The sequence below is a fragment of the Mytilus californianus genome, unplaced genomic scaffold (assembly GCF_021869535.1).
Source record: "Mytilus californianus isolate M0D057914Y unplaced genomic scaffold, xbMytCali1.0.p SCAF_6, whole genome shotgun sequence".
In the NCBI taxonomy this organism is placed as follows: domain Eukaryota; kingdom Metazoa; phylum Mollusca; class Bivalvia; order Mytilida; family Mytilidae; genus Mytilus; species Mytilus californianus.
Genome location: NW_026262712.1, coordinates 75000909 through 75026785, shown reverse-complemented (window position 1 = coordinate 75026785; position 25877 = coordinate 75000909). Strand labels below are relative to the sequence as shown.

Below are 25877 nucleotides of genomic sequence, written 5' to 3'. Positions count from 1 at the left end.
TAGCACTGACGTCATTACATTAAATTCACATTGTATACCGAAGCGTGAAAAAATTTAAAAAAAAGCCTTAATTACTCCAGCTATTTGAGAACAATTTCCGTGACCGATATGGTTTTATATTGTTGTTAAATGCACATTTAGTAAGTGTTTATACCATTTGCAATCCCTTTGATTAAGTATAAAAAGGAGCAAGGCACTTTAAAAACAATATTTGCGAAAAAAAGCCCATGGTGTAATAATAATAATTACATCCAATATACTAATTTTGTTATCGTCTTTTTAAATATTGTGGTTAAAAAAGAGGGCAAAGACATTTTCATATTTCAAGAACGTAACAGGGAGGGAAATATCATCTTACCCTCACCAAACAACCCAAGATCAATTCCTTTTTGCATTTTATATTGAAGTTGAAGATAAAAGAATGAACGACCAGATCAAGGTAGAGCTACAGAAAGGACTTAAATCCCGTCCAGTGTATATACCAGCATGGTACCGATATGACGAAGAGGGGTCTCATTTAAATGATGTCTGTATAGATCAGTGCAAGTGGTATTATTTTCATCGATTTGAAGTGAAACTTCTTACAGACGTGTTGGATGTAAGTAAATGTAAAACATATACATGTATGCTATATTATATCTCAATGTATAACTGTATGCAGTTTATGCAGTTACCGTGTCGGATTATATAACAAACCGTTGTTTTGATAAGCTCAAGCTATAATCGAAAAAGGGTAAACAAGCAACTGCTCAGAATTTTAGAGATTTGACGGTTTTAAATAAAATTGTGAATGAAGAAGAAAGAGAAATGACAAAAATCAACAATCACGATAGTATCCAGGTGCTGCTGGAATGTTGCTATATAGAAATGGAATGTTCACAAGTGGGAAGCTGAAATCATCTCTTTTGTCATCAAGTTTTGTTTTCAACCGACATCATTTTCAATTTATAGATGTAAGTCAAGATATGAGTCAGATTTAACTGTATCTGTTGTAACCTTTATCTCAAGTTCGATAGGATAGATGCGTTCAACATAGGCACCAAATTTTGAATTATTTAGTGAGAAAACATGATCTTTATAGCGGAAAGTGAAGTTAAAGGAAACTGCTAACTTCTTTTTTTTTCTTCCTAAGACGTTCTTGTATGAAGTCAGCCTCATATGAATAAAGAAACAAGTCGGCAAGAAGAGGCTGGTTCCCGTGGGATTGCCAATTGTTTGTTAAAAACACGTCCTCCGAACATAACAAATATATTGTCAATCAAGAAATCAAGCATCTTGATAATGTCAGATTTATAGAAATTTTTGTTTGAATCAGAGTGATTTTTTACCAAGTACGAGTTATCCCCTCTGAGACAAGATACTTGTATCTACGTTGCCCATTCTTTTTTATGAAACAAAGAAGGACCTACTCTTTTAATTTGTCTTTTTGTTTGGAATAGGGAATACTTGTGTAAAGTGTAGAAAAGTCAAGTGTTTTAATACTATTGCAAGATGAAAGTGTCTTCATTCTCGCGTTTAACCCATTGCCTGGCATAATCCTCGACTGAATACATCAGTATTAAAGTTATGTTTCAAATTGATGGATTAAGTCTCAAGATATTTCGGGTCTTTGGATAACACATTTCGCAGAAAAGTGTTATTGACAATGTTAAGGTCACCAGTAATAACCTGGCGGCTGATTATATATGAATGAGGAATTACCATATACAGGTGCAATCAGGAGGTTTAGACTTGAAGTCGTCAATATTGAGATCATGCAACACGTGTTTTTAATTGAACATTTGTGTTGCAATTGGTTTGGTATGAGTATAAGATATGATAGGTACCGACTGATCTTTAGAATAGGGAGGTATTTTCGTGTGAACTGATTTATGATGAAGGACATTGCCCAAGTTGAGACTTTTGTTGGAAAAGGAAAGTTTTAGAAAGGATCTTTTCCCCTTTTCATCTTTTCCGATGCGAACTGTTTTGAAAAGTCTGTGACTGGCAATATCTGAGATGATAGCTTAAAGTTTGTATTGGTTTGAACGGGGGTTTGTAACAGTGGTTTTCAAACATAAGTTGTACAGAGAATGAAGTTTTGAAAGGGGTAATAAATAAAGCTTCGTGCGAATATGATGCATACTTAACGGCTGTTGTATAAATGGCAGCAGGTCATTAATAAAGACATCATGGACAGAAGGTGATGTATAAAGACGATGACCATGATTGCGTCTACGTCGAGGAGTAGAGTTGAATATGTTCATCAAATTCACCGAGCTACAGGAAGGACTAGATAGATTACCAATACTTTCAATTTTGTCACCTTCCAATAGTCGAATCCAGTAGTCTTCCTTTTGTCTACGGAGAGGCGTTGCAAGATGATGATTGTTAGTCCTGTGGTATATTTTTTCGATGGTGAAAACTTGCATAGAAAGGATAGAATGATCAGGCTGATTAAAATGCTGGTAAACATTGTCGCTTGCATCGCTGTTGATGTCTGATCTATGGCAGCACATACGTTTATTAAGTCTTTCTTTCGTTTCACCGACATATACCAAAAAATTTAAAACAATACGTTATAAATTGTATGCTTCAGAAGCGCTTTTCTGGATTTACCTTCATCAGGAACGCTCAAAGCCGAATGTTTTAAAGCCAAGGATGTACAAAAACCGAAACAGTTGAAGAGCTATATAACCAAAAAGGACATAGAAAATAGCAAAATAGCCAAATCCATCTAAGGTCAACTTTGCCTGAGGGAGTTGAAACCTTAGTTTCTAATAATTTCAAAATTTATTAGCGGAAAATTTTAGGAAGGTTTGTTATAAATCATGTCAGTACCGAAATTCTGACTACTGGGCTGATGATACACTCGGGGACTTAAAGTCCACCAGCAAAGGTATCGACCAAGTGCTGTAAAAAATGGAAACAACAAGTTATAAATTGTATGCGTCCGAAGCGCTTTTCTGAATTTACCTTCATCTGGAATGTTCAAAGCCGAATATTTGAAAGCCAGGGATGTACAAAAACCAAAACAGTTGAAGATCTATATTATCAAAAAGGACCTAGAAAATATCCAAACCCATCTAAGGTCAACTTGGCCTGATGGAGTTCCCATCTGCAAAGGTTACACTGTAATGCGTAGACGAGATTTTATTAACAATTCAGATCATCGTAGCTTTTGGTAAAGTAAGATTTTTTCAGTTAAATTGCTAGTGAATCGATCATGTGTTATTAAAATTTTCAGGTTTTCCAGTGTTTGGTTTTACATTTAGATATAAGACAGTGCTGTTCACAGGCATTCAAGTACAAAATGTCTTGTAGAAAAATGAACACGGCCGCGTACGAAGATTATTGCTATTGTCATTAGTATGATGATCTGAATGTATCATATTTGAGATATTTGTCATGTATGGTATGAGGGTACACCTGTCAACAACAGCAATTATTTTGACGTTCCTGAAATTTAAGGTTGTTTTTCATAAACAAGTATGTGGCTAGTCGTGATATATTTAGACTTCGTGGAGTTCCTAGTAACAACTTGTTTATTGCATACTTAACAAGTTTGTTCTGAAGTTATCATGACAGATTCTTAGAGATAACAGTGGAATGGCTCTTTTAATATTTGTCAAAAACCTTTCGGAATTGTGGGTCCTCAATGCTCTTCAACTTCTGACTTTATAACTTTTTGGATTCGAACGTCACTGATTAGTCTTTTGCAGACAAAACGCGCCTCTGGCGTACACATTTTTAATCAAGGTATCTATGAAGAGTTTATTTCTAATTTTGACATGAGGAGTATTCGGTTGATATGTTTTGATATACGAACGCATAGATTTATGAGGTCAAGTTTAAATTATTTTTTCAAGGTTGGCTTAGATTCTGCAATGATGCATGTCCCTAACACTGAAAGCTTGACAATATTGATAATCTCAAGTTACTATATACATTGACATAACAATTATTCAAAATTTGATCACGTACAATGACAATGAGAACATAACCCGTATCATGCCAACAACTAGTTTTAGAATAAATGTGTTTATTTCCGATGACAAGACCCTATGAGTGAATCAATGTTAATTTAAAAAAAAAATTTAAATTATTAAACCCTATTTTTAAATCAATATATAAATGCATGAGGAAAAAATATTTCAAATGGGATTGTAAAATTCATAAAATTAGCAAAAATTGAGACAAATTCATATGTATCTTCTTAAAAAATGCTTCAATACGGCACTCAAACATCAGTCAAGTTTAGAGGAAATTACTGTCAGTTAATTTTTAAAAAGTTATAAATGAGAGTCTGATCTTACTTTCAATTTTATTATAGTGGATCAGCCTTTAATCCATGATTTTAAAATATTTTTTTAATCTACTATCCAAACATATCTAACAACCGCTTTTCGCCTTTATTTCTGTTCTTGTATTTATAAATGGATATTTTGATGATCGCCATGTCTGTAGGTTTATATTTACTGGCTGGCCCATACAAAGGTAAATACATTTTTTTTCATCTACTTACTGGTCGTCCTTAAACAAACAATTGCATGTGTATCAAAGCAAAAATATCTTACAGTGTCTTTTTACATTCAACGAATTCATAATCACATCTGATCGGGGACAGGTAAAAGTTGGAAGGGGGAGGGGGGGGGGGGGGTCTTAAACCTTTATTTGATTTTTATACTTTGCAAAAGTTTATTAGATGTTTATAATGGTAAATGTACGTAAATTTATTAGAAATATGTACGGAAAAAGACAAAAAAAAAAGAAAACGGTTAGATATTATAATGTTGCAAAATAATGTTGTCGTACACGAGAGTCTAAAGATACGAAAGGGACATTCAAGCTCATAAATCGAAATTAAATGACAACGCCATGAATAAAAAAGAAAAATACCAAAAAAACAGTATACAAGTCGCACCATAGAAAACTAAATACTGAGCAATAAGAACCCCAATATAAACATTGGGTGATCTCGGGTACAAAATGTACATGAATTCCGAAAATTAGCAAGAATGTGTCTAATTGCTATTGTAATTCAATTTATGAGTGGTCATACATTTTACTTCTTGGTAAAATTCTCTCATTGATTAAGACAATTTTCAGTAGCCTTTTTAACTTTTACTGATTATTCTATTTATAAATAATGTCAATGTCATAACATTACATATGTAATATAAAGAAAAAATATTCGCATTTTGTATTCAAAAAGTAAACGGGTTCTATGAAACCTATACTTTACTCAAGATAAGAAAATAAGATATGGAAGTATAATCATTCTTTGTTTGCGACATTTCAAAATATTTCACTACATATATATGGTGTTTTTTAATTTGTATCTCCTTTTCAAGTATATCTGATTTTTATATAGATCTATTAAGATTTAACTCCACCTTTTTATTTACTTTTTTATTTATTGTTCCCATTATTCAAAAATGGAAACGAGGTTTTTTTAGTTTGATATTCGGTGTTTTGAAAGAAAAAAAAAATGTCCAGCATCCGCTACCCTCTTTGAATGGTTGATATAAATATGAAAAATATGTAATGAACGCCATCGAGACCGCTATAAGGTGACAGCTATTCACATAGACCACATTACATTCTGATAGGTCATCGTATGGCCTTAAAAAATGAGCAAAATCTATATCACATAGCAAGCTATAAAAGGCTCGGACATGAAGAAATTAGAACCAATTATTTAAAGCAAGAAAAGGCAACGTCCTGATGGATGAACACAACACTTTTTTAAAAAAATATGATATACTGCAATAAACTTCAACCACCGAATTACAAGCTCCTGATTTGGGACAGGCAAGTACAGAATGTGGCGGTGTTAAATATGTATGCGGGCGCTGATTCCCCTCATAACCTTGGACAGTGGCGTAACAGCAAAACATAAAAACAAATTGTAAAAATTAGTTGAAAAGGGTTTGACTCAAACCATTCACGATTTATGATATTTATTTGAATATGTCTTTGATTTTCAATATTTAGCAGTTTACAATCCTAATTTTCAAAGTCATTCAAACATTAATTTACTCTCAATATTAAACGGCTCATGAAGTCTTAAGTTAAATATTTATTTTGCATAAAATTTGATTTATAATATCATATATATATATATATATATATATATATATATATATATATATATATATAAGCGACATCATAATTCACTTGTCAGGTTGGCAGCTACATGGGGAGGCGCATTACCTTTGCAAGCATGTCTAGGGGGATAAAATATTTTTACGATCGTGTGCAATTATACGTGTATTTTATTACATTTGTGCGTATTCTCATTACAGGTAACACGGAGAAATATAACGATACTTTATAATTGATAATTGCAATGTTTTTGATATTTTTCGTATGGGACTCATTCATCCCTAACCTTTGATTTTTTTAAATAAAGTGTTCCTTAGAAATACCGTAAGTGCTTAAGGCATATTTATCGATGAACATTCTTTAGTATACTTTGGATGTTCTTTTAGCATAAGTAGAATACTAAAGTCGTGTAATATTTCATGGTAATGCACCGTAATAAATTGTAAAAACAGTATAGGGAACAAATCATCATTCCACAGCAATCTTTGATGGTATCTGCAAACTTTTACATGAATCTGGTTGTTAAAAAAAACTTTTAAGGGCGAATTATCTTTGTGGTTGCATAGAGAAAACGCGACAGCCGACATTAATGCTTAACTTTTGAAAACTAGTTCTTGGTGAATTTCTAAATATAGAGGAGGAAACTTAATGTTTTGCTTGTTTTATTTGTCTTTTTTTTCGATTTTACTTGTTGAACGAGTGTTGTCTGTTTAATTAAGTCACCCGAACGGAGTAGGGCTGACATGTTATTCTACGTTTCTTTTTTTCTTTTGGGGTTGGAAAAATAATTTTTTTTGTCCAAACTAGTTCTCAAAATTTGACAAATTCTCATGGAACTTTACCATATTGAGGATCTCCAAGTGTAGTTGTGCCTCTGACATTTGGAAGGTGCGAGATGGTCACCTTTTCCATGGAAATTCAACATTCGGAAAAATTGTAAAAATAAAAAGCATTTGGTTTGACTCGGACAGGGATCGAAACCATAACCATCCTAACCCCAGATTAAAATCATTCATTGGGAGTTGTCAAAATATCGATCATTCAAATGCAACACGTCGTTAACATTGGTTTCCAATATTTTTTTTATAACACTTGTCTTTTTCAAAAACTACCATCATGCCATGTCTCAAGTATTTAACATTTTGATTTATATTTTAGAAAAAACAAATGTACCGTATCATCTTTTTAGCAATTTCAACTAATTACAGTTTGAACTTATTAGTAGAAGGTAAACCCATCATCTCCAACAAGAAGAAAGCAAGAAAACAGAAATATATCATTTATACCAAAAATGCCTAAATGTTAACTGTCAGTCAATAAGTAATAACACACCCAGTCCAAAACCTCAAAAATAGTTCAACGCTTTATGTAATGATAATGGCAGAAACTTGGTTGGAATCATCAATTACTAACAGTTAATTTTTTCCACCAGAATATAACATCTACCAGGAGGGAAAAATAGAAATAGGGTGGAATCCTTATAGGGGTAAATTCAGTAAAAAATCTCCCATTGACTTTAAGGCTAATATATGTCTTGAATTAAATTTATACCTGATTTACCTTTAGAAATTGGAAGCTTTCATATATCATTCATGAAAGTACAAATGTAGCCCTATCTTTTGCAACAATAAAAACATAGGGTCATGCGGCATTTTTGGGCATTCACATGTCCTTGTTTACAAACACTGTAGATTCGCACTTAATTCCTTTACTGATCCCCATTACTTTTCAACCCTGTAGTAAAAAAAAATAGTACATTCAGCATTCATTTTTTAATTTTTTTTTAACTCTAGTTTTGATCCATTTATCAAAAAATATTTATTACAAACATTATCTACCAATCAGAAGAGCACAGGACTTCAGTTTTGTACAGAAAGCTCTCCCTCAAATGGGCGGTCCCTGACGACGTATATTTATTTACTGAATTTACCCCTATAGACATAAACAATAAGTTTTTAAGCTATGAAGTATAAGAACTGGACACGAACTGTGAAATGATATGGGCATGATTCCAGCAAAAGATACAACATATCTCTACATATGCTCATACCATAATCCTTAAACATAAAATCATCTCACATCATCACACATTAGTCACGTCTCAGTCATTACAACTGAACGGACGTGCTGGGTCAGTTCTCCTTTACCCGCTATCTTCGATGAGGGTTTACTGTTAGATGGATCAACGACTTACTACTTTCGATGACAGAAACCAATCCAACGCTGTACAGACTACGTTAGGCTATAATCCGCGTAGGGCTAATTCCCGCGTCAACATACACTCCAAAACCCATTATGGATGGGGGAGTGGTATGACGTCCGAGGGCTGTATCCTAGGTGTTAGATGAATGACCACCATTTCACTGTCTCACGACTTTGGTCCTGATAATGCTTCCTGTCATCGTTAATACTACGTTCGAGACTCATCTACCAGTACTCCATCATCGAGGTTAGCGGGCTGCCAAGCTGACCAATCTGGCCCTGAAAGCAGCCGTTGTGAAGACATAACATCAAAATAGTCAACAAAAGAAAAACCAAAACAACTCACAAAAACAAGATGGCGGCCTACCAAAATGGCGTCCTCCACCTGTTCCTGACCGATGGCACAAAATTATTTAAACGCTCACCAAACGCCTTCGGGCACCGAGCCGACCGTGCTAGGGATGTATATGCAGTCAAGGTCGTAAAACACTTCCAGTAGTTAAACATAAAAAAGCCTACCTAAATTTGAAACAGCTTCAAATAGATCTTAGGTTAATAATGCGTTCTTACTGAACAGGGGTTACTTCAATCTACCTAAACATTATAATTATCCTGATTTTATACATTTCATTTTTTTACTTGATTTGTCTATTGTTTACCGTTTGTTTTTGTTTATTTTAAAAATTATTCAGAAAATAAGAAAAGCTTTTTATGGTCATTTTGTAGGAAATAATTGATTGTGTTAAAGAGTCGAGTATGCTTGTTGATCTTGGAAGCGGAAATCCATACAAAACACGTCTGCTTATAGATCAACTTCTTTCAACGCATGAACGGGTAGCCTATGTCCCGGTAGATATTTCTCAAGGTATGTATTTCTAATTAAAACATTCAAGTATTCTGTCTGTTCAACATTGATCCCACCAAAACCATGGTGTGATCTCAGGTGCTCTGGAAAGATAGCAGATCTTGTTCCATATGTGGCACTAATTTGTGTTCCTCGTGTAAGTAGATAACCCGGTAATAAGTCTAAATCGGTAAATCGCATTCGATGAAAAGAGACGGGATTTTGGTTACGAAAATTGGAACATATTCGTCGTCATCTGTGAAACGGTCAACCAATTCGTGATGGCGTCAGTAACATTTTCGAAGGGATGATTTCAACTTCTCCTCTTTGAACTTTTGGTCTAATAGTTTCCTTGTGAGAAGCAACTCTCTATTAAGGAATTCATGACAGGAATTGCAAGCTCTGGAATATCGTATCAACTGGGAGATATGTACTCCATATGCAGGCGCTGCTGGAATCTTACTACATACAAATGGAGTGATCACAATTAGGAAGCCTGAAATCATCTTTTTTGCTGTAAAGTTTCATTTTCAACCGACCCTCATTGTCAATTTCTAGATGTAAGTCAACATATGAGGCAGACTTAACTGTATCTGTTTTATCATTTATTTCGAGTTCGATGGGATAGATTCAACACAGTCACCATACTTTGAATTATTTAGTGAGAGGAAATTATCTATACAGTGAAATATAAGGATAATGCTAGCTTCTTTTCACTAAGAAACGTTTTACATTGTTTCGCCAAATCAATAAAAAGAGTGTAAAGCTTGTGTAATTGTGTGCTTAAAAGGAACAAACATATGATTTTATGCTGACAGTATGTATTACAGATTATTTGAATAAGACTGCTGAAGGCATAAAGGCAATATATGGAAATAGACTTGACGTAAAACCTATTGGAGAAGAATACATAACAGCTCTGAAAGATATTAGGTAGAATAATAATATTATCGAGTATTTAGTGTCACTCAGACTCAGTAAGAGACAACAGTTAAAAATCGATGTTTAAAACTCATTGGTCTACTTCTAATATTCGAATAAAAAAAATATCATTCACTCCAAACGGAGTGAGGCCTTTTATGCGTGGATAGGATGAGTATACTATAAATGCATCCACCGTCACACGAATCCAAACTTAAAATTTCACGATAGAGATTAGGACACCATCGGGATCTATGCTGACTAGACAACTATACTAATTATGAAAAAGTGGTATGATTGCAAATTAGAAGTTTCCAACTGGAGACCAAATGGCGTATACTTTAGTAACTATATGTCAAACAATGGCATTCAACACTGAGCAAAACCCATACCGCATAGCAAGTCATAAAAGAGCCGCACAAAAGAAATGTAAAACAGCTCAAACGAGAAAACTAACGGGTTCATTTATGTAAAATAACAATAAACGAAAAAGAACACAACCATAAACATCAGTTGAAAATGACTTGACTCGTGAGATCGACACAAAGCATTCCTACAAAACAACCAACAAAAAGACTTCACACAAAATTCATATCTCAGATTACTTGCAGTTACTGAAAGCTAGTACAAAGCAAAAAAAAAACAGCAAATTGAAAAAGTCATGTATCCAAGATTAAAACATCAATCAGTACACATCAAATGAATTAAGTGTAAAGACGTCATGAAGATTTTTATGAGTCAGTGAAAAACATGATCTTGTGCAATGCCAAAACATAATTATCGACAGAATATAGGACTGTAAATGTGCATAGCTGAATATTAGACATCTGCTGAAACTGGCATACACCTACGATCAGGATTACAATTACACTTACAGCTAACATTTAAATCTTGGGTCTTTTCAAAGTGAAAATATAAACCGTCGATTCCAAACAAAGACCAACTCCTATGATGTTTTTCTATTGTTGAACAAGGGGATTTCAAAGAAATATCGTAAACAATGTCACCTTGGCAGCTTGATGTGTTATCAGGACAACTCGGACCAAAAGCAAATCGGACTAAGACAATTCGAGCCAATTTAAAGACAACTCGGACAACTTTTAAGACAGCTCGGACCAGTTTGAAACACTTCTCAGAACAGTTGCTCTTCGTGGTTTTTACGTTTAATATGATTTTAGTTTGTTTTTGTCTAGATTTTTTCTTCTTAGTTTCCCCTAACTGACCACCTTAGCTTGCTGTGACAACTTGTCAGTTTTATGCATTTCAATGCGCTCTGTTACAATAAATTGATTTATGACGGCCTAACGAGATCAACTAGAAAAATAAAACAACAAATATCTTTCAATGCAGTTAAAATATAAAGCAGAGATATAGTTTTCGTCAACTGTAATCGTAAGTCTAAGTGTAATCCTAGGTAAAGATCTAGTTTCCGCAAATGTCTCATAATAAAACTTTATTATGCTTTGATTTATTTATAGCAAAATCAATGTTTGTACCGATAAGAAAACTATATACAAACTTATTACAATGACTCATTGATAATGCCTTAGAATAAGTTTGTTTTAGTGATCGATAAGTTTACATGGATCGAATCTAAGTTTAAGGGCTCTATAAACAATATCACCGTAAAATATATGATGTTACACCCCAGTTCTATTGTTATACTTCATAGTTTCTATTTCTGAAACAAGTGTAACTTGAATAGATCTATTGTTACGAATAACAATGGATTTTGACCACAGGGTGTGACGAGCGGGGTTTCTGGAAACCCCTGCTTCTACATCCCGCAAACAAAGTCCATTTTTATTTGTAACAACAGAAATTGATTATTTTTTAAATAGCATGAACATAAGAAATTACTAATAGTGTTCACTACAAATTGTTGTTTCATGATATTAAAATAACACATTTTAGGAAATTCCAATCAGCATCTATATGGAATTATGGAATACAAAAATAATCCTTTAAATACTCTTTTGCTTGAAGGTAATTTTTTTTTATCCCAGTCATATGTCTCTATTCTAAAGCATTGATATTTAAAAAAAAAATGGGGATTCTAACTCCCGGACACCCCCCCCCCCCCCCACCCCCCCCTTCCGGTTACCCAGTGACAGATCCGGGGGTTGGGGGTTCCGCGGGTTGGACCCGACTTTTATTTATAAGATCAATGAATTTGAATGGTTGGACCCCCTTCCCCCTTCTTCTCTTGAGTTGGGAACCCCCGGCTGGATCAGTCCCTGATTGCCCCCAAAAAAGGGAGTTCCTCAATATTAGATATTGTATGTTGAGCGTGTCTGGTAGTCGGGTTTCTAATGCAGACACACCTATCCTTTAGTATGTTCGAATATGAATGTTTGTTTATTCTCGAGAGGAGGAGGGGAGGCTTTTGTTTCTGATAAAATCGTAAGATATAAAATACAGTTATGATTACCTTTATTAAACTGATACAGGTAAGTACTTTGGGTTATAATATTGCCTTTATCTTTAGTCTCTTCTACCAAATCCAACGCTTGCCACAAAATGTCGTCCGTCTTATACCCGCCCATATTGACAACTGTATACCAGGAGCATGATGTATTTTTTGTTTGTAATAAGAATACACGAAACAGTCAACCTTGACCTGCTGATCCATATTAGCACATGGATTTAACGGGAATATGCAAAACAACTTTGACATTTGTAAAATATACTCACTTGTCAAAGTTTGAACAAAGATACCCTAAGAAAGGTTACTAGTGGGGTTTCATGTAATAAAAAAAATTCTTATAAATCATGGTTTGATATTGTCAATATTTTTTTTTTTTTTTTTCATTTAATAATCAATGTTTACAAATATAGGGTTTAGAATGGGGTGTAAGTTAGTTATACACCTCGGGATACGGCGTGTCTGGATAAGAAACCGCTCCGGCCGACGGGGTTTCTTATCCAGACACACCTATCCCTCGGTGTATAACTATTACTGATATCCCATTTGTAATCGGTTTTATACAGGTACAACAAACTTCTTAACTAAATCCTTGTAATTTTAAAAGAATTTTAGTAAACGTTTTAAGTTAGTTGTGGTAACGCAATCCCTGACTGAATAATTTAGCAGTAATACATAGATTACGTTCATAGAAATGTATAACATCATTCCAGACAAGGGCATAGTGAACGAGTTGTGATATATAAACACTGTATGATAGGACCAAAGGTTTAAAGTTTCCGGGGTGAAATTGAAATATCTAAATCTTGGAAAGGACAGTTATTGCTATTTATATTTGATATATTTAAAATTATTTCCTTTTGGGTGATTTTCGGAAGTATATTTAAACAAATGTTGATTATTCATAAAAATATAAAGGTCAGTATTGTTGAATTTTTAAATTAAATGGATTTGGGTTTTTTTACGAAGCTTGGCCACAAACAGTGACTCATAACAATACAGGATCAAGTCATATTTTTTAAACACATTCGACGCCAATGGGAATACCTACAACCTTGGATGAGGCATTCAGCTGAGGTGTGGTAAAGATATGATTGTTTACTTTTTGACTCTCCTTGGAGCACATAAACCTGTACGTAGTAGAATTTATTACTTCATTATTAAACACTTCCACGTATCGTTTTAGGAGTCCTTGAAGCTTGTATCTGATTTTAAATTTGCATATTATGTACCCTTTTATTTATTTTTTTAAAAATTATTTTGAAAATGATTATGTGGTATTCGAATATGCTCTTAATACTTATTGATTATGTGTTAACCAGATACCTTCTTTCATAGTTTCGTTGGTCTTACAAGATTCCATAAAATAATCAGAGTAAGAACTGGACGTTATCGGAGTGTATATGTAATATATTTTAGAGAACAGACATTACACAATCAAACCCGAGTAAATACGGCAATATAGAAAGAGCCAATAGAAGTTGAAAGTGTATAAGCGTCTTTGCTAAGCCTCGTTAGATTTTACAACCGAAATCTCCTATTAACATGGATGATTATAGCACTAAATGTTCTCCTTGACAACATTTATTTACGTTTCGGCAAGAAAGTTTATCGACAGATTGTAGGTATTCCTATGGGCACCAATTGTGCCCCTTTAATAGCAGACTTGTTCCTTTACTTTTATGAATCACAGTTTATGGCCAAACTCAGTAAAGAACCATCAAAATTCTATTTAATTGATAAATTCAACAACACTTACCGTTATCTTGATGATATTTTTTCGTTAAATAATCAAGAATTCTCTAACTATACTGCTTAAATTTACCCAAAGGAAGCTACTTTCAATAAATCAAATATCAACAGCAATAACTGTCCTTTCCTAGATTTAGATATTTCAGTATTACACCAGAAACTCTACACAAAATTTACAGCAAAAGGATGATTTTTCTTTGCCTATTGTTAATTTTCCCATTTTGGACGGTGATGTTCCTTTGGCACCGTCTTATTTATTTGGCACATTTTTTGTTGGAATTTTGGGTCCTCAGTGCTCTTCAACTTTATACTTGTTTGGCTTTCTAACTATTTTGACCTGAGCGTCACTGATGAGTCTTATGTAGACGAAAGCGCGTCTGGTGTATAAGCCTGGTACCTTTGATAACTAATTACGGTGTTTATTAAGCCTATTTCAAATGATTTTTATAGTATATTCTTATGTTGTACTGTTACACCACTGTCCCAGGTTAGGGGGAGGGTTGGGCGCTCACTAACATGTTTAACCCCGCCACATTATTTGTGTGCCTGTCTCAAGTCAGGAGCCTGTAGTTCAGTGGTTGTCGTTGGTTCATGTCTGTCAAATTTGTTTTTCGTAAACTGTTTTGTTATAAATTAGGCCGTTAGTTTTCTCATGTTTTTCATGTTGGGGCCTTTTATAGCCGACCATACGGTATGGATTTTTCTCATTGTTGAATGCCGTACTGTTGCCTATAATTGCTTACATCCACTTCATTTGAACTTTGGTGGATAGTTGTGTCATTGCAATCATACCACATCTCCTTATTTTTATACTGTGTATATATCTACTCATGCGTTCGAATCCCGGCCAGGGAAGAACAAAAACATTTGCTAACGCAAATTTACAGATCTAACATTTTTGGGCTGTTATTTAGACGAATTATATATACAAAAATGTGTTTTCAGCCTTGTATCACCATCACTGGTGATCCGATGGATAAAATATGTTGTAGAGTCGTCACTGGTTCAGACGTACTTATATATATATATATATATATATATATATATATATAAAGTGCCTAGAAAATCAACCTAACAATGTTAGAGTAGATTTGATTCTTTACTTCCTCCCCAAGCGGGGCTGGAACCTGTACTTTTCACTTCATACTTCTACGGCAACACCGCCTAGCATTGCGCAGACGCCTTATCCCCTCCTCTAACTATAGCTGATAAAAATCAGCTTTCGTTTCGGGAGGTGTTACCTTCTCGTAGGAATTAAACAAGGACATCTAGACGCAATACACAAAGTATTTTAAGTGTACAGAAATGATCATCTACTCATCTCTTTAGTATAATTACAGGATGCTGTTCTATTTTTAGAAGCATACAATCACTGTAAATTTATATATATGTATGTCTGCCTATGTGTAGTGACAACTGTAAATTATACCTTGTCCATCGGATTTCTTATGATTAAGAAATGCCAGGCTTTAGAATATTTATAAAGTGCCTAGAAAATCAACCTAACAATGTTAGAGTAGATTTGATTCTTTACTTCCTCCCCAAGCGGGGCTGGAACCTGTACTTTTCACTTCATACTTCTACGGCAACACCGCCTAGCATTGCGCAGACGCCTTATCCCCTCCTCTAACTATAGCTGATAAAAATCAGCTTTCGTTTCGGGAGGTGTTACCTTCTCGTAGGAATTAAACAAGGACATCTAGACGCAATACACAAAGTATTTTAAGTGTACAGAAATGATCATCTACTCATCTCTTTAGTATAATTACAGGATGCTGTTCTATTTTTAGAAGCATACAATCACTGTAAATTTATATATATGTATGTCTGCCTATGTGTAGTGACAACTGTAAATTATACCTTGTCCATCGTATTTCTTATGATTAAGAAATGCCAGGCTTTAGAATATTTATAAAGTGCCTAGAAAATCAACCTAACAATGTTAGAGTAGATTTGATTCTTTACTTCCTCCCCAAGCGGGGCTGGAACCTGTACTTTTCACTTCATACTTCTACGGCAACACCGCCTAGCATTGCGCAGACGCCTTATCCCCTCCTCTAACTATAGCTGATAAAAATCAGCTTTCGTTTCGGGAGGTGTTACCTTCTCGTAGGAATTAAACAAGGACATCTAGACGCAATACACAAAGTATTTTAAGTGTACAGAAATGATCATCTACTCATCTCTTTAGTATAATTACAGGATGCTGTTCTATTTTTAGAAGCATACAATCACTGTAAATTTATATATATGTATGTCTGCCTATGTGTAGTGACAACTGTAAATTATACCTTGTCCATCGGATTTCTTATGATTAAGAAATGCCAGGCTTTAGAATATTTATAAAGTGCCTAGAAAATCAACCTAACAATGTTAGAGTAGATTTGATTCTTTACTTCCTCCCCAAGCGGGGCTGGAACCTGTACTTTTCACTTCATACTTCTACGGCAACACCGCCTAGCATTGCGCAGACGCCTTATCCCCTCCTCTAACTATAGCTGATAAAAATCAGCTTTCGTTTCGGGAGGTGTTACCTTCTCGTAGGAATTAAACAAGGACATCTAGACGCAATACACAAAGTATTTTAAGTGTACAGAAATGATCATCTACTCATCTCTTTAGTATAATTACAGGATGCTGTTCTATTTTTAGAAGCATACAATCACTGTAAATTTATATATATGTATGTCTGCCTATGTTATATACATATATACAGAAAAGGTATATATATATATACAGCACAAACAACAAAATGTTGTTTGTGCTGTATATATATATATATACAGCACAAACAACATTTTCCAAAAGACCAAACGAGTGAAAAAGTATATTTTAACAAAACGCATAAGACTAGCAGGTCGAACAACTGATATTCTTAAACCCTGCTGACTGCCGTTGGCGATTGCCAAATAAACGGATCACAAGATGTAACAAAACGGATCTTATTATTAAATTACTACCAAACAGAAAACAATAAACTTGCGGAAAAGATGGTATACCGCAAACATGAGGTGCAAAAATTTGTACACCATATCCGGATTTCGACAATTAATGTCTCTTCAGTGATGTTAGGAATCGAAACGGTATTTGAAAGGCCGTATAATTTACCTCAATTTAGGATAGACTCTTGAATTTTGACTCTCCAATTTTAAAAGAGTCAAAATAGGATAAACGGATCATACAAACCCGAAGGCAAATATAATACAAGCCCAAACGAATAAATATAAACAAGTCTAAATTGAAAACAACGTTCAAACCTATGATTGCGTTGGTTACATCTTGTGATCCGTTTATTTGGCAATCGCCAACGGCAGTCAGCAGGGTTTAAGAACATCAGTTGTTCGACCTGCTAGTCAAATGCGTTTTGTTAAAATATACCTTTTCACTCATTTGGTCTTTTGGAAAATGTTGTTTGTGCTGTATTTAGACCCATCTACCAAGAAATTTGTTTTGCATGCACACGTATAAAAATTGCGGTTTTTATCCAACGCAATCATAGGTTTGAACGTTGTTTTCCTGCTGACTGCCATTGGCGATTGCCAAATAAACGGATCACAAGGTGTAATAAATGGATCTTAACTATAAATTTAATACCAAACAGAAAACAATAAACTTGCGGCAAAGATGGTATACCGCAAACAAAGGTGCAAAGATTTTTTGTACACCATATCCGGATTTCGACAATTAATGTCTCTTCAGTGATGTTAGGAATCGAAACGGTTATTGGAGGGCCACATAATTTACCTCAATTTAGGATAGACTCTTGAATTTTGAGGAGTCAAAATAGGATGAACGGATCATATAAACCCGAAGGCAAATATAATGCAAGCCCAAACGAAAAAATATAAACAAGTCTAAATTGAAAACAACGTTCAAACCTATGATTGCGTTGGATAAAAACCGCAATTTTTATACGTGTGCATGCAAAACAAATTTCTTGTTAGAGGGGTCTAAATACAGCACAAACAACATTTTCCAAAAGACCAAAAAAGTGAAAAAGTATATTTTAACAAAACGCATTTGACTAACAGGTCGAACAACAAATGTTCTTAAATCCTGCTGACTGCCATTGGCGATTGCCAAATAAACGGATGACAAGGTGTAATAAATGGATCTTAACTATAAATATATATATAAATAAGACGTAGTGGTATGATTGCTTACAGATACCAAATGACGTAGAAGCTAACAACTATATGTCATCGTAGAGCCTTCAACAATGAGCAAAACACATATTTGCCGTCCAAAAAAGAAAAATTAACAAAAGGACAAAAGGGAACGAAAAATCGTTCCTTTAGTCGTAAATTTGTGTGTGGTTTCCTGTGTAAAACTGATAAATCTTAATCTAGGAAAGGACAGTAATTGCTGTTTACATATGATTTATTAAAAGTAAGTTCCTTTGGTCAAATTACGGCAGTATATTTAGAGAACTCTTTAACGAAAAAAAAATCAAGATAATTTTAAGTGTTGTTGAATTTATCAACTAAATGAAATTTAGACGGATCTTTACTGAGTTTGGCTATAAACTGTATAAACAGCAGAGGAACAAGTCTGCTATTAAACAGGCGTAATTGGTGCCCATAGGAATACCTACAACTTGTCGATAAACTATATGAATGTACAGCTCTAATCATCTCATCACACCCCCAGTAAGTAGATCTAGCATATTTACCTTTTTCGTTAGAGAAGGCGGATTTATATGATATGATCATGAGTTGCAGCAAGTATGTTTGCAGTCAGATTTTTCAAACCACCATTTGATTTTAATTATGAAAACTTTTGTTTGATAAGTTTGTGAGGAAGTGTAGTGTAAAGAGTTTAAAAATGGAAACTGTCAAACGAATTAAAAGGACCATCAAAAGCACTTTATTTATCTAAAACATCCAAAGAATTTTTTGCACTTCAATAATAGTTAATTCCACTATTTTCATATGTTTTATTACAAAAGTTAATGATGAGTTCTTTGAAAGTAGTTAAGGAACTAGTTAAAGCAATGAAAGATTAGTTGTGGAACACTTACTAAACGCTGAGATGAAACAATATGGGTTTTTTTTTTTTTTTTTTTTTGTTTTTTTTTTGTGGTTTGGGTAACCAATACATAGAAGGGCCTTCAAATGTTCATAATAGGCCTTAAGCTGAGATGTGGTAAACATATGATTGTTTATCTTATGAATCTCTGTGGAGCGCACGGACCTGAATGTATAAGAATATATAATTTCATATTTTAAAAACTTCCGTGTAGTATTTACGTCATACTGCCATCACCTTGTTGGCTGCTTTGTCGGTCGGTACGAACACAAATCGCTTTGCGAGTACTTGAAGTGTGTTTCTCATTTTGAAATAGGCGTATTATGTACCCTTTTATTAATTTTTTAATTATTTTTAAACGTTATATTCGAATATCCACAATATTCATACATTTATCCAAATAAGATATGTAAGAAATCACCCATGCATGAAACATAAATAGGGGAAAAGTATCTATCTTACATCTTCGCTAGCCAAGGGTTACGATCCACTTCCATCCTCTCCACCCTTGGCAGATTAAGCCAACATTTGTGATAACAATGTTGCGCCATCTGTCGGTAGATTAAAGTCACGCCCATTCCGAATACATTATTCTTGACCAATGGTAGCACTTGAACTCTTCAATTTGGAGGTAAAAACACGATAGCGTCTAGATTCTACACACTTGGTAAAGCAGGAAAAGAAAATATACGTTGACATTCATGCATCTGTGCAAGAAACATACACAGGAACTTCTATAAGTTGATCAAAAACATTCAAATTGTCACTAAATATAGTCGTATGTTTTGGGATGTAAAGACTTGTTGCACAATAAGCACGTGGCAATTGTTTACATACACTTTCTACATTTACACGTGATCATGTTATAGGCGCTTTTTGATTGGATGCAGCGAGTTTCGACTGCAACCAATGAAAATCATACCTTGTGTCTCCGAAATTCTATCTCAATCTGCCAAGGGTGGAGAGGAGGGAAGTGGATCGTAACCCTTGGCTAGCGAAGATGTCTATCTTAGAAAAGGACATAAGTGTAAAATCAAAAGCAAGCAAAAGAATCAAAACAAGAAATGTTCACATAAAATTACACGATTTGTATAACTACAATGAAATAAAAACAATAAGATATTGTTAAATTCATTAAATTTTGTTATTAAATTAATATATCATAAAAAAGTTCATGACAAACATTATTTCAAAGATCATCATGTTGAATATCTAATAATAAAACCAAAGAAAAAATTAACTTCTGTAAGTATTGATAACTTGTGACATATTCCTCTGCAAAGGACTCAAAACAAGAAATGTTCACATAAAAAACACGCTTTGTATAACTACAACGACAAAAAAAAACAATGAAATATTGGGTAATTTATTAAATTTTGTTATTATATTAATATCTCATAAAAAAGTTCATGACAAACCTTATACCAAAGATCATCGTGTTGAATATCTAGTGCTGATGCGGCGTAAAGCAATCACCAATCAATCATAAAACCAAAAAATAAAATAACTTCTGTAAATATTGATAACGTGTGACATATTCCCCTGTTAAAATTGAGCAATACAATATTTTTGATACATGTATCCTTGATGACGAAAACACATTGTGTTAGTTAGTTCTAAGACTACGTGTATGTAAGTTGTGGAGAAGACTAGGGAAAAAACACAGACTGAATCAGCAGAGACAACCGACAAAAAAAAGAACATAATCATAATGTTTTTCGTAAATTGTTTTATTATAAATTAGGCCGTTAGTTTTCTCAATTGAATTGTTTCATATTTCATGATGAGGCCTTTAATAGCCGACTGTACGGTATAGTGTTTTCTCATTGTTGAAGACCTAACGGTTGCCTATGATTGATTAAATCAACTTCATTTGAACTTTGGTGGATAGTTGCCTCATTGGCAATCATACCTCATCTCCTTATATTCATAATTCGGTCTCCTACAACAATACAAGACTAAACCATGTTTTAACTTAATGATTCCAGTAAAAACAAGAGTTGCTTCTTTAATTTCAGCGTTTCTTTTTTTTTTCTCTTATTGTTCATTTTTCTTGGTATTCAAAACCATTGAATGAAGATATATTTTACAGTATTACTACAGATAGGAAATTAATTGTGTGGTTTGGAAGCTTGCAGAATCTTCCATATGAAACTCAGGTCGATTACCTTATTGAAATACGTAACACCATGCGAGGTAATATATCTAATTTATATTATATTGTGATAAGGCATGCTTTATATATTATTATATGCTGATTATTTACTTTGATCTATCTTTCAGCTCCTTCATTACTATAATTTTTCATTTGTACCTGTGTTTTTGTTGTCTGTAGTAACAATATTTTAGTACTTTGTTCTTTCCATAAAATTTGGTGTATGCTCGTGTAAAGTGTAAATCCTTTACTTTTAAAAATCAGGTGAATACATCTAAGGGAAATAAAAGTCAGGTGAATATATCTTAAGGGAAAATCAGAGAAAAGTATAATTAGCTTTACCAAATGTTTTATTGAAAGGCAGCGCGGAAATTTAGGTCTGCCGTCCTCGTCATTAGATATAGTTTGTAATATACAGAAATATTGAGCACACATATGGTTCCAGTACTCGTGGTCTCGTTGTTTGACAGAAAACTGTTTAAGGAAAACTGTTTAAAAGATAAAAGATCCACATTGTCCGGTATAATTTTCGAGTTGACACAAGAAGAGTAAGTAAACACAAATTTTAGTTCATTGATTTTACAGAAGATTGTTCTGAGAAAAATTTACGCCTGTAAACAAATAATGCATTCAAAGTAATGAGAACAGCTTACACTGGCTCTCCGGACCAGGTGATGTAATTTAAAAGGTTAAGTTGAATACTTTCAGGTGGCATTGACCAAACTGTAAAATGCATAGGTCACATGTCAACCAGAATCGCAAATAACTAAACGCGACATACTCTTGAATAACCCCGAACACTGTACTAACAAACCTTTGAATTATTATATTCTAAATCACAGATTTTTTTATTTCAATTAAACAAGATGGAGACAAATTGTTGGTTACCTTTGATATCACAGACACGTTCCAGAAACAGACTATAGAGCGTGCTTACTTAGATCCTGACGGTACTTATTATTTCAATCTTTACTTTACCATTTAACTTATCCCTGTAATGTATAATTTGATTGCAAAGTAATCACAACATGTCACATTAAAGTGATTTGTCAGAGGTCGTAATATGAATATTGATCTAAATGTGCTTTTTATTTCTGAACAGAATCTATAATAAATAACTAGAACACGCCCGCGAACATCGCTGGTCCGTGACTGAATTAAAGTACATACGCCCTATTTTAGCCTGTATTTTTAATATTCGTATTGTCATCTGATATGACCATGCTGATTATATGGTGCACAGTTTTCTCTACTTTCAAAATAATTCTGTTTGAACCCGTCCTGGTTTTCTTACTACAACCGCAAACTACATGTGACATATACTATTTGGTATCGGTATTGGATTCGACGCAGAACTTGTTAATCATTGGTTAATATTAATTATGTGAAAAACAAAAAGGGCCTTGAATGGTGTAATTTCTAATCAACACCATTGTCCTATATTAGTTATATATATAAAGTTGAACTTTTTGATTTGTCGTTTTTACCACATGCCGGATAAAAAATTGGACCTCGTTATTTTAGTAGTATAGATTAAACACAGTTTATCAATTGCAAAGAGCTACCACCTACATTAACGGAAAAACATGTGCTAAATACTAGGGGAATAACAACAAGCATCAACAATGGAACTCAATAATATGTGTATTCTAGGGTACAACGAACAATTCCATCTGAACTCAATACATCGCCTTAACAGAGAAATGGGCGATAATATTGACATATCCAACTTTGAAATCAAGAATGAATTAGTAGTAAAGTCTTCAGATAGTCAATGTAGTTATATTAATGTATGGATGGAGGCCAGACATAATTGTGTCTTTGATATAAGTAAGTAAGATAAGAAAATATATTAAGATTCCTCAACATACTTACATAATTATGATATCTTCTAAAAACTTTAACAGTCGAACCAAAAACAAAAATGTTACCTACAAAGTTTTGCTAGCGCTCAATAACTGAACAATGACTCCTTTTATTTTCATTTTATAAAACATAGGCGAAAGTTACCAAAGGGACATTCAAACTCATGTCGAAAATAAACTGACATCGCAATGGCAAAATAAAACAAATAAAAAGACCATAAGACAAACAACATAATACAAAACACAACATAGAAAACTAAAGACTGAGCAACACAAAACCAACCAAAAACAGTAGGTGATCTCCGGAAGGATATGCAGATCCTGCTCCGCATGTGGCACCCGTCGCGTTGCTCATGTAAGTACAAACCCGGTGATAAGTCTAATTCCTTAGGTCACATTCGGGGAAAAGGAGGACTGGAATGTGGTTATGACGATTGGAACATAATTGTCGTCATCTGTGAAACAGATTATCCATAATGGTCAAACAATTCGTGATGGCGTCGGTAAAATTTTCGAAGAGATGATTTCAACTTCACCACTTGGAACTCTTGGTCTAGTCCCTTCTGAGCATAACCCCTCTATCAAGGAAATCGTGATATGAAACGTCAGCTTTGGAATATCGTATTAACTGGGAGACGTAGACTTCATATGCAGGTGCTGCTGGAATGTTGATACATAGAAATGGAAAGTTCACAAATTGGAAGCTGAAATGATCTCTTTTATCGTAAAGTTTTGTTCTCAACCGACCCTCATTGTCAAGATATGAGGCAGATTAATTAACTTATCTGTTGTATCCTTGATTTCAAGTTCGATGGGATAGATGCGTTCAATATAGTCACCGAACTTTGAATAATTACGTGAGAGGACTTCATCTATATAGCGGAAAGTGAAGTTTAAGTATTTTCTATAACAATCTCCATTTATTGCGCTTTATCGTACGTCGTCTGCAAGCGTATAAATTTGACGACAGCAGTTTTTATCTTATACATCAATACAATATTCAAATACATGATTACATAAGTTGTCGATTGACACGGATATACCTCAAAGCGTACACGCAATGTTTTTTTTTAAATGAAAATTAACTGACAATTAAGACTATCAAGACTTGCTTATGAAATAAGCATTTGCTATATATTTACACAAAGATGACAAATAATAGTTGCCTACAGTGCAAGATAAATGTTGATAGTTATAGCTTGAAACATTTATTTCCAGAAATACTTAAAAGTATTCAATGAACTTGAATATAACTTTTTTCCTAAATATTATGGTAAATAGTTGTTCCTTATCATAATTGATTAATAATGAATAATTTTAATTGAAACTATCACCTTGCACACAATTTATAAAGAACGGTACACATAACATATCGCTTGATCAATAATAATATGAAAGCATTGGTGTAGCACTGAGTCTATACCGCTGCTGATGAACTATCAGTCCCCGAGGGTATCACCAGCTCAGTAGTCAGTACTTCGGTACTGACATGATTTATTACAAACCTTTCCAATATTGTCCGTTTATAAATTTATAAACTAAGGTTTCGTGTTGCTAAATCTTCTTCTGTGTAATGTCTTGAAATTTTCTGGTCTTTTCGTCATTTGTTTTTGTTTTGGCCATTACATTGTCTGTTCTTATTGTATTATCTCTCTCTCTCTCTCTCTCTCTCTCTCTTTAAATTGAAACTAATTTCATTGATTTAAGACACAACATAAAATAAAGGATTACACTAAATTGTGTTTGTTATTAAATAAACTGCTTTTATTTGTGCAGGCAAATTAGATTTGACAGTAAGATTTGAGAAAGGAGACAAACTGTACTTGCATGAAGAAGGTGGGATATCTTGTAAATATACCATTGAACAAATAAGACATTTATTGAACAGAGCATCACTAGGAATCGTGGACTCCTGGGTGAATGAACATGTAGCAGCAGTTGTAGTTAGCCGGAAATGAATTGTAAAGTTACAAATGTAGTATATGTATTTTTTACTTTTTTGTATACAAATTAAAGACTTTTGCTTACTAAAAAATGTTTGTAAATTTTCCTTAATTACCTGATGAATCTAGTAAGATCTTTTTTTCTTACCGCAGTGTCACACACAATGAAAATTGAAACCGACCTTCCAATACAAGTATTTTGTATTTTTGTTTTATTATCATCATCAGGATTTACAATATTGCGTACCATTTTGACAACAATTTCCAGTTAAGACATGTCGCGAAAAACATTTTGGTTAAATTGTTTTATCCATATCTATAACTTTTTTTAAAATATCTGTAGGTTGTATAAACTATTCATGAACTAATGCAATCAAAAATCTAGCAAATATCGCAATAAAATGTCCGTTAATCACCCGCAAAATATCGAAACAAATACAAACAACAGGACAGCCATGGATTAAGTCAAAATATTTGTGATATAACTTTCTACATGATCATTAAAATTATCAATAAAACATTTTGGTGAATTAAAAGAGGGTAAACTAATGGTATTTCAACAATTCCAAAACATTAATAAAAATTAAATCAAACTTTCTGACTTATAATGGGGTAGTTTCAGCAATAGAATCATATAAAACAATCTCTCAATTAC

At 33.7% G+C, this 25877-nt stretch overlaps 1 protein-coding gene across 1 annotated transcript; it reads left to right on the top strand.

Annotated features, from left to right (window-relative positions):
- The first annotated feature begins 421 nt into the window (after nucleotides 1-421).
- Nucleotides 422-25237, top strand: LOC127706613 (uncharacterized). The gene is made up of 4 exons (XM_052211268.1): nucleotides 422-598; nucleotides 9016-9154; nucleotides 23068-23244; nucleotides 25056-25237. The coding sequence occupies exons 1-4, from the start codon at nucleotides 422-424 to the stop codon at nucleotides 25235-25237; spliced, it is 675 nt and encodes a 224-aa protein (XP_052067228.1).
- The last annotated feature ends 640 nt before the right edge of the window (nucleotides 25238-25877 follow it).

Bases quoted from the DNA above. Each gene is read 5' to 3' on its own strand.
- LOC127706613 (XM_052211268.1), top strand. From the start codon at position 422: ATGAACGACCAGATCAAGGTAGAGCTACAGAAAGGACTTAAATCCCGT. The intron at 9,155-23,067 runs GTATGTATTTCT...TGTGTATTCTAG, and splicing joins CCCGGTAGATATTTCTCAAG to GGTACAACGAACAATTCCAT. The intron at 23,245-25,055 runs GTAAGTAAGATA...TTATTTGTGCAG, and splicing joins TAATTGTGTCTTTGATATAA to GCAAATTAGATTTGACAGTA.